The sequence below is a fragment of the Juglans regia genome, chromosome 8 (assembly GCF_001411555.2).
Source record: "Juglans regia cultivar Chandler chromosome 8, Walnut 2.0, whole genome shotgun sequence".
Taxonomy (NCBI): domain Eukaryota; kingdom Viridiplantae; phylum Streptophyta; class Magnoliopsida; order Fagales; family Juglandaceae; genus Juglans; species Juglans regia.
The window spans coordinates 29,840,851-29,850,882 of NC_049908.1; the positions used below are offsets into that span (position 1 = coordinate 29,840,851).

Sequence of the window (10,032 nt, forward strand, 5' to 3'; positions counted from 1 at the left end):
AGTGTAGTCTCTCAAACTTACCGCTATTCAGGTGTTTTAGTTTTTTTATTTTTTTTACTTAATGATTAAGGAAGTGACTATTAATAAAAGAGTAATGCTACATACAGTCGTGAAATGTACAAACGCTGTACAGTCACTTTGAAAAAAAGTGAGATTCACTTATAAAAAATTAATTTCTTTTCATGTAGATCTCATATTTATTTACTTTTTTCAAAACGACTGCACGGCACTTGCACACTTAAGATTGCAAGTATCATTTCTCTTAATAAAATTGTATATTTTTTTTATTTTTTTTCTTAATAATTAAGAATGTTAAAAAAAATACTTTAAAAAAAAGAAAAAGAAAAAGAACAAAACCAAACAATACGTCCTCGTGTCATTTTCAGCTTGTGAAAGCACATTCACGAATCTGGTCATCAAATCAAATAGTGGTAACATCTTTATCGCACTTTGGTGGTTTTCATCCATCCATAGTGTCTTATTTCCATGGACAGAGAGAGTCCTCAAGAATTGCTTCTTGTTAACTCAGAAAGTGAAATAATTAATTGAAATATTTAAAATGATGAGTGAAGCATTTAAATCACAATACATAACTAACCAGTAATTACAACTGCTCCTTGAAATCTAACCTAGAAGACAAGACTAAGGTTTCAAACAAGTATAGGGAAATATTAGGTTTTAGAGAACAGCTACCTGTGTTCATGTGCATGTTTGCAGAAAAGAAGGAAGAATCATCAGGTCGATCTGCTTTTCAAATCACACAAGCAGAATCGTGCAAGCCCAAAATAAATCTCCCATCCAAACCTAATTATCCAATTTGAAAGTTCGTATCCTTCTGAGTTTATATATCTATATATATAGATTCGCCTACATAAGGTCCTGTTGAACTTTTATGCAAGCCTACATCAGGTCCTAAGGTGTGAGCTGCATGAAGAAAATAAAACCTATAATAGAATAGAATAATATGGTTTCTACTTCCCACTTCCTCTCTCTTTTTCTCTATCTCACACACAAAAGCACACGCAGAATAAAGAGTCATTCACTTCACCTGGTTTTTAACGAACCTTTCATTCATTGCACAACATGAACCCTTCGTTTTGATATACACTAAATGATGGATGAGTTCTCAGAATAGGACTTCACAGGTAGCTATAAAATTAGCAACATACAGCTCTGAAAGAAAAACATTAAACTAAGGGCCTGAAATCTGAATTGCTGCCCATCTCGTGGTTTATAAAATATAAATAAACAATATAAAATTTCATCATTCTAATAAATAAAAAGCAAACCTTTGACCCAAAAACCCCAAATTTCACACCACAGAACAACAATCTTGCCCAAAAACGAAGGATGGCAACCACTATGCTTGAATTATTCTACCGAGTTCATTTCAATCTACATATCAAACCATTATCTACAAGATTATTATGAACAAAGTATCGAGACCTAAACAATTAGGAATCATTATTCAACAGCTTTTGTATCAAAATCAACAAAAAAAAAAAAAAGTATAAAATCCAAGAGCAAAACTCTCAGCTACGGCTATCAATCAAGAACACCAAGAAATATTCAATAACTAATAGAAGAAAAACCAACCCCACTTACTAAATATCCTCATAGATTAGAATTCAATCAACTGACTCCCCCATCATCGTCCCACCGACCGTAACTCGTCCAAAGCCGCTCGAATCTGATCCTGAACTAGCTCCAATCGCTTCGAGTACACCTCCAGCTCCAGTATCTGCTGCTTTCTCCACCTCTCATCCACCACCCCTTCCCCTCCTACTCCTCCTCCTCCACCACCAGCGAAACTCAATGGGATCACATTCGTCGCCATCGCATTCATTCCTAAACCCCCAAACCCAAACCCAATTCCTCTCCCTCCAGCCCCCATCGCATTGCCTAACAGCTCCTTAAACAGCGGCGACAAACAACTCCTCACCGTCTCCTCAATCAAACCCCCCAAATTAGATTGATTAATACTATCATTGCCATTAACTTTGATATCAGCTTGTGATGAAATGCGTTTCTCTTCGCTCCGATACACCGGCTGCGGCTGCGGCTGCGGCTGCAACTGCGATTGCGACTGCGATCGGGGCCGCTTGCGCGACCTCGGCGTCGAAATCATCTTTTTCTCACCGATTTCTTCGTAATTGTTGAAGTTAAAAGTGGGGGTTTTAACATTGGGATCTTCGTCATCGAAAACAGAATCATCGACGGCGAATCTGCCGGTGTTGTGGTCGTCGTTCCTCCAAATCTTGCGGGAGATTTCGAAGGTGGCCTGGTCGTGGGGGCTCTTGAAGGAGACATCTTTTCCGGCACTGGATTTTGCGAGGACGTTGCGGTACTTCTTCTTCAAACGACGAAGCTTCTCGACAAGCTGGTTCTTGTTGAAGTCGAGCTGGAGCTTGGACTTGATCTGGTCGTAGAACAAAGCGGTGTCGTTGTGGTGGGTGGATCCTCGCGATGTCGTATAGTCGAGGAAGCCTTGGAGGAGCTCGATCTCGTCCTCGTCCGTCCAAAGTCGCTGGAATAACCTGCGCGAGTCGTCGAGGGGCTGAGGCTTCTTCTCTTGGGGGTCGGTAGGATGTCGTTTGGGGGAAGGGGTGACCATGGTGGTGGCAGCGGCGGCGGTGGCGATAGATGAGGTGGCAATCGGGGGATCGCCAATAGGGAGAGAGGATGCCGGCAAGGCGACGGTGACGGAGTTGGCGGCGGGAGATGAAGTGGAGGGTGAGGCGGAGTTGATGACGTCGTCGTCCTCATCGTCCTCATCGTCGTCGTCTTCTTCTCCATCGGATAACTCGTCGTCGAGGTCCTCTTCGGGGAAAACGGTGTCGTCTTGCTCAGAGGCCATCTTGGAGAGGGAGGAGGGGTTGGGGGTAAATGATTGGAGGGGTGGTTATGTTAGGTTAGGTTAGGTTAGGTTAGGTTTAGGACGGGACGAGAGAGGGAGGGGACGGGAGGGGATGGGGGCGGTGACTTTTTATTTATTTATTATTTTTTAATTTAAAATGGGTTTGATTTGGAGGAGTGTTGAAACGGGCGGAGATTTCATTGGAGAGGGTATGAGATTGGATGCCTATGCCGCGTGTAGAGATATAGAGATATGAAAAATTCTTTATCATTCGCTTTTCATTATTTCACATTTTATATATTATAAAAAATATCGTTATATTTTATAAAAAAACATATTAATACTTTATGATAAAAAAAATTATAAATATAGAATATAAAAATAAATAATAACTGAAGTCATGCTACACAGAAATTCTATATTTTATACATCACTTAAAAAATATGTGATTTTACTTTTTTATTCTCGTCTTTCATAGAAATATAAGGATAAAATGATAAAATCACATATTTTTAATTGATATACAAAGTGTTAGACTTATGTCTAGAATTTTTCTAATAACTGATGCATAGTTTTTTCTTTATTTTCTTCGTTTTATTTTTTTTTTTCAATATATAAAATAAAATTTCTAAAAAAATAATAGAGTGAGAAAATAAGATCAAACCTTTTTTTTTTATTATTAATTCACATCATCTCCAAGTAATTGGAAGTGGAGAAAAGGGTCACCTTGAGGGCAATTTTGTATGCTGAAGGAGGATGGATGGATCCGATATAGATGGTGTTCTTGCTCATGAACTTTTGAATTTTTTTTTTTAAAAATAAAGGATGATATAAATATCATATCATACTTTACATACTGAAATAAAAGTAATATATGAATGTAGCTTATAGCAATACTTTTTAATTATTGGGTTCAAAACAACCCTAACTATTTTATCTTTCATGTTTGTTTTGGAATACATATATTTGTCAGCTGCAAGATTATGTCAAAAAATATGACAGTACTTTAAAATTCGACATTTTTATCAGATTATTTATTTTTCATTATGCTAGTGAGTCAGTGACTAGACTTCGATAAAGGCTGTTTTTATAATTTTATAATTTTTATTTATTAACATTATTGTTCGTATTTTAAATTTTAACTCCTTACAAATAAATTTTTGAATTCCGCTACATACAGTCATTTTTACGTATTTCTTGCGCACTCTACTAATATTATAAGAAATTTTTTCCCTTTCTGTTTTAGTGGGCTTGAGAAGGGCAACTAAGAGAATAGGAAACGAAGGCACAGCTCAGAATAAATAAACTTTTCAACTTGGTCCACGGGTAGACCCTTTAGACACAACTCCATGAGAGAGCATGCTGCAGGGATGAGACTCGCCGTCTTGCAAGTCCCTAGAACAGCGCCCAGCCCTTGAGTATCAGCCCACATAAACCGGCGGGAAGTAAGGGGAACTCTCGATCTTCTGACAATGAGACATTGACGAATCACCAAGGACACCAACAAGGTAAGCAAATCAGCAAATCATACCATATTAAAGGCATTATTACCCGAGCTACATGTCACATTAATCACGTTGTCGTAGAGGCACGTCGCATTAAATGACTTTGACAAAAGGAACAATAAAAATGACGTGGATTCCAAGAGGGCAAGCACGATCTGTCCTCCCAGACTCCCGATATAAATAGCAACTTTCAGGTATGGGGAACTCTCTTTGATCTTTAGACTCTCGTTATTTACAAACTTCTAAAATATTATACTAATTTTGACATCGAAGACTCCTCCGTTCCAAGGCCAACTTCTTCTGATATTTCTCTTCTCTATTTTCACAAGCTCAGTTTTGAAGATCTAAATTATTGGAACCTGACTTAAAGGCGTATGAAACAAAACGTTAATAAATGAGATTGGCTAAAACAGTTATTTTATATTAAAAAAATAATATAATCAAACACGTTAATAAAATACATAAAAAAAAGTGACACCATATAAATTTTTTTTGTGATTGCATATAAATTTTTTTTGCCCAATAACGGTGTGCAGTTTGTGTGCGGGTGTGTCCGAGAATCCAACCTTCTCTAAATAGCAAATCTCAACGACCTTTAAATATATGTTCGGTTCCAAACCAGTGAAACCACAACTGACTTCAATTTTTAAGACAAGTTCCGAAAATAGTACGCTCGTACGTACCAACAACGTACGTACGTTTTCATATGCAACTCCGGAACGTCGTTGGGAATGATGCAATGCACCAAAATGCTCTCTTCATTTGTCGACTGGATCGTGTTCTCCTCCTCCTCATCCTCTTCCTCTTCTTATTCTTCCTCAACTTCTTCCCGATACGATCACGAAGACAATGATCAGGTAATAATCTCGGCTGAAACAGAAAACAATGATGAGCAAAATGACGTCATCTTGGATGACGTTGCCACAAATGGTGATACCATTCCGGTGGGCATTGCTGTCACCGACGCGTCTGCTGCGGTCACTGTTGCCGTCCCTGCTACCGAGGCCCTGATACATGATCACCCTCCTCCCATCACGACTACGATCATCAACAGTCGAAAACGGAGACGCATTGATCACTACGACGAGGACGATGACGACATATTATTGGCCGCACAAGAAGAAAAAAAGCACCTTGACGACTCTCGGAGACCATCGCACCGGCTTTGGACCAACGAGGACGAGATCCAGCTCTTGCAAGGCTACCTCGAGCACCCGACGAGTCGCGGGAATATTATACACCACAACGACACCGCATTATTCTATGAACAAATCGGGTCCAAGCTTCAGGTAGGCTTCAACAAGAACCAGCTCTTGGACAAGCTCCGAAGGTTAAAGAGGAAGTACCGCAACGCTCTTGAAAAAATCAATGCAGACAAAGAGTTTTCTTTCAAGAGCGCGCATGATCAGGCTGCTTTTGAAATTTCTCGTAAGATTTGGGGCGATACAAGGCGCATGGACAAACCTGGCGTACTCGAAGAGAATACGTTGGATGATGGTCTTGATCAACTGAGTCCCACTACCCTTAATCATCTTAATCTTGTCGATGTCAAGGTGGAGAATGATGAAGTTTTGAACGATTTGAGGCTGCGCAAGCGGACAAAGTCCGGCCACGCTTCGAAGAACCGTTCGATATCAAATTGTAGAAACTACGGCAACAATAATGATGATGTTGACGACAACAATATTGACAACGGTAATGCAACGAGGTTGATCGAGGATACAGTGGGGAGTTGTTTGTCGCCCTGGTTTAAGGAGTTGTTGAGTAATGCATTTTGTCCAATGCCGTTGAGTGGTACTCTTCAAGGGGAGTCGACCATGAGTTTGCAGGGTGAGGAACAAATGGATGAGAACGGGAGAGAGCAACGAATTTTGGAGTTGGAGAGGTATTCGAAGCAGTTGGAGTTGGTGCAAGATCAAATTAAGTTAGCTTTGCAGGAGTTGCAGTCTAATATCAGAGAGTGATCATGGAGGATTTTGGAAGACCTCTTGGGTCTTCAATTTTCACTTTAATGTTCCATGAGATTTGCCTGGTGATTCTACAATTTCAATGATCTTTATTGAACTATGTATGTTTTTGTTCAGAGACATGCCTGTCTCAAGCTACCAACACAGCGGTTAACAAAGCCAATGTTTGATAGGTCATTTTAACTCAAAAGCAGCATGCTAAGACAGCCTTTTGCTCCGACAACTTTACCAAATTGCATATCTGTGCCAAACTTGGGATTAGATTATAATATTTCAAACCCGAACAAAAATGGGTTCATTTTACCATGGAAAACTAAATGCATCACTAAAAGACCAACCACATGGACTTTGGATTCCACATCCGATTGTAATGCAAATTTACTAGAATGTGATGCTACTCAAAACTTCAAAATCTGCTTCACGAATTACTCACAGTCGAACACTAGAACGAAACATCAGAAAACAAAAACATTTAACACTAGAACCAAGAGCTTTCATTTTCAAAAAAACTGACTAGAAGATATCACTATTGAAGGAAAACCACTGCTGAAAATCAATCTTTAAGATCAACACAAAACCCATGAAAACTCATTTCTTCTTTCCACCCTTGGCAGCATCTGAAGCCTTTGTCTGCAGAGAAATGGCACAAACCAACATTAAGTGCATTACCATCAAGAATCACCAAAACAAAAAACAAAAATGCAAGCAATCAGCTTTACCTTCTTTACTCCACGGATCTTCTTAGCCCTGTTCTTCCTCTCCTTCAACTGCTTTCTCGACTTCTCTATCTTGGTATCAAGTCCATTCTGCCATGGCCAAAAAGAGAAATTATTGTATATGGATAGAAAATACGAAGTTGCCATTAAATTCCTGAAAATAGTGAAATTCGGTCAACACATCCGTTTAAGCTTTTACTCCTGGAACAAGACATTATGTTGGAAAAACTTCACAATGTCACATACTATTTACACTCTTTTCAGGACACATATTAAGAACATGTTTAGTGAGGTACTTTATAACAAGATTTTAACACCATCACTTTAAGATGATATTTCCAATTTGAAGTACATTAGAATTGTCTCCTAGATTTATAGGCATCTCCTTGAAGTCCAAAGTTGCTGCTAAGCATTGGGACATAAGGACTTAGAGTTGAGTGGATCAAATCAATTTCCATGAGTAGCACTGTCAATTGGATTAAGACATATTGGCCAAGTTAAGATCATGAAGGCCATACACCCAGACCACCAGGTAGCCAAATAAAAATGCATTGTAAGTGTACTTTTTTATAAGCACATTTAATGTCTCTGTTTTGGCCACAGCAACATCATAGGCTACCCATGCTTATATCAAATACACCGATAAATACTCATACCATCCCTCTTTACCACCTATTATTCACACACAACTCCACCAAGTAGCCAAATAAAAAAGCATTCTAAGTCTACTTTTTTATAAGCAGATTTAATGTCTTTGTTTTGGCCAGAGCAACATCATAGGATACCCATGCTTATATCAAATACACTGATAAATACTCATACCATCACTCTTTACCACCTATTATTCACACACAACTCTATGCATCCTTCGTAACGTAAACTTGGTTTCCCAGAGATTCCAAAAGTTTACTTAAGTATTACTTTGAGAATTGTCACTAGCGTGGATCTCAATCATAACAAATTGAAGGAAAAGAAAAAATCAGTGCGAACTGGGTGATGCAACATATAACTTCGACGAATAAAAGCACCTATTGTAAGTCAGGAACATGAGAAGCACCTAGGTGCAAACTGGCTACTTAAAAGCGAGTATTAAGCATCACCTAATTAGGTCTCAAAGCGAGATGCCTTGTAAAGAGAAAAGCATTATACAGCAAGCAGAAAAAAGATGAAAGCAAGCTGGAGAAAATGGAACCGAAACAATTTCCCAATGTTACATGTTATGCTAGAAACGAACTTGAGAATATTAATGATTCTTATCCAATAAATATTAATGTCACATGTTATATGAATAATTATTATCCTTATGAAAAAAATATACATGCGTATTTATGATATACAAGATGCACCCATCTGTAAACTAGCTCAAAAATTCTGCAAAGAGAATAGGTCATGCAATATTACCCTGATGAGCCTGTACTTGGGTTCATATTTTTTTGCATTCTCAACGGAATCATAAATCAAACCAAAACCAGTTGATTTTCCACCTCCAAAGTGAGTCCGGAACTTGAAAACAAAGATCGAGTTTGGGTCTTTTACTTCATACATCCTTGACAGCTTCTCCTTCAGCTCAGCCTTTGTATAAGACAAAATGAAAACAGTACATTAACCAAAGTGGCCACTTTAGTTGCTTTTAAAATATTAAAATTTAAATACGTTTTCACATTTTTACTGCAGACAAACGTCAAACCCGACAAACCAGGACATAAAACTATATGGTATAACATATACAAGTTCTGAACGTGCTTGAATTCCAGAAAAATAGTACACTATCAAAATTCCCATTATTTTGTTAGCCACCAAATTGTAAAAAAAAAATCCACTTCATAACGACAAAAACAATGGATAAAGCAAATGTACTCGACTTGGGATTTACCTTGGAAACATTGGGTCTCCCTGGATGAAGAAGATCAATTACCTGCAACAAAAAGACAACAATATAAACAGGACTTTCAACTCCTACCTGGTTAAACAAGGAGCACAAGAAAATATACAACTTTCAAATCTTGATCTCTTAGTACAACATTTGATAGCAGACAAACAAAGCTAACAACGATCAATATAAGCCTCTCACAACCTTGCCAACTATTCTTACGCAATCAATCTAAATTCTACACCGACTTTCAAGCATGGGTAATTGGTGGATAACACTTCTCGTTTCTTATAACCTCACAACAATAAGAATTGAATATATAAGTCTTACTAATACTTCTCACAGTAAACCTTTGCAGCCGAGATTGCACTAGCGCTTTCTTTCCTTTAAAAGCCTCTCTCTTAAATTTCGCATCCATAAGGACCCATTAAACACTAAAACCACAAAAGCTAAGTTATGCACCGAAGTAAATACGAAAGCAAGATCTATTCCGTTGTATGGCTACCGGGAAAACGAAGGAAAAGGTAATAGAAAGTGAAGTGGGAAACTCACAAATTGCTTTCTGGAGAGGAGTCTGTTGGTCATGAACTTCCTGGTTCTGATGGTCACTGCCTTGTCCGCCATGTTGGTAGTTGAAGATCGGCGAGCCGAGTACAGCGCTGGGGCGAAGAAGGCACAAACACGGACAGTGCAATTGGGCAGCTGAGAGGGAGAGAGAGAAAGAATAGGGTTTATATAGCGCTAGGGTTTCAAGTGGTACGCTAAGAAAGGCTTTTTGGGCTGGGTTTTGAAAGAAACTAATTCCATTATTGTAGTGGGCCTGCTGGCCCCATTATAGCACAGGCTTGGGTAATCTCTTTGCAATATAGCCTTTTTTAAAGTAATATAATTATTTTTAATATTAAAAATTTTAAGTGATAGCTCTATTTGTACAGTGAGATAAGATAAAATAATTTTAGATAAAAATTAAAAGTTGAATAAAATATTATTTTTAATAATAATAATATTATTATTTTAATATTTAAAAAAATTATATTATTTATTATATTTTATATAAAAATTTAAAAAAATTATAATGATGAGATGAGAAGAAATCGTTTTTATATCCAAACAGCTC

General features: G+C 37.9%; 4 protein-coding genes across 5 annotated transcripts in view; 1 reads left to right on the forward strand and 3 right to left on the reverse strand.

Moving 5' to 3' along the window:
• Nucleotides 1–10,032, reverse strand: part of LOC109004516 (probable disease resistance protein At4g27220) — a 963,953-nt gene that overhangs the window by 398,257 nt on the left and 555,664 nt on the right. The gene's annotated exons all lie outside the window — the stretch shown is intronic.
• LOC108994267 (probable transcription factor At3g04930) lies at nucleotides 1,334–3,052 on the reverse strand. The gene has a single exon (XM_018969404.2). The coding sequence runs from the start codon at nucleotides 2,855–2,857 to the stop codon at nucleotides 1,649–1,651; it is 1,209 nt and encodes a 402-aa protein (XP_018824949.2). The 5' UTR covers nucleotides 2,858–3,052; the 3' UTR covers nucleotides 1,334–1,648.
• Nucleotides 5,112–6,326, forward strand: LOC108994270 (probable transcription factor At5g28040). The gene has a single exon (XM_035692858.1). The coding sequence runs from the start codon at nucleotides 5,112–5,114 to the stop codon at nucleotides 6,324–6,326; it is 1,215 nt and encodes a 404-aa protein (XP_035548751.1).
• LOC108994271 (40S ribosomal protein S24-1-like) lies at nucleotides 6,570–9,670 on the reverse strand. The gene is made up of 5 exons (XM_018969409.2): nucleotides 9,468–9,670; nucleotides 8,919–8,960; nucleotides 8,447–8,617; nucleotides 7,049–7,135; nucleotides 6,570–6,959 (listed from the first exon to the last, which is right to left on the reverse strand). The coding sequence occupies exons 1-5, from the start codon at nucleotides 9,537–9,539 to the stop codon at nucleotides 6,918–6,920; spliced, it is 414 nt and encodes a 137-aa protein (XP_018824954.2). The 5' UTR covers nucleotides 9,540–9,670; the 3' UTR covers nucleotides 6,570–6,917.

Coding starts and splice junctions, on each gene's coding strand:
- LOC108994271 (XM_018969409.2), bottom strand. CDS start 9,539: ATGGCGGACAAGGCAGTGACCATCAGAACCAGGAAGTTCATGACCAAC. Junction 8,961..9,467: donor TCCTCTCCAGAAAGCAATTT/GTGAGTTTCCCA, acceptor TTTTTGTTGCAG/GTAATTGATCTTCTTCATCC. Junction 6,960..7,048: donor AGATCCGTGGAGTAAAGAAG/GTAAAGCTGATT, acceptor ATTTCTCTGCAG/ACAAAGGCTTCAGATGCTGC.
- LOC108994267 (XM_018969404.2), bottom strand. CDS start 2,857: ATGGCCTCTGAGCAAGACGACACCGTTTTCCCCGAAGAGGACCTCGAC.
- LOC108994270 (XM_035692858.1), top strand. CDS start 5,112: ATGCTCTCTTCATTTGTCGACTGGATCGTGTTCTCCTCCTCCTCATCC.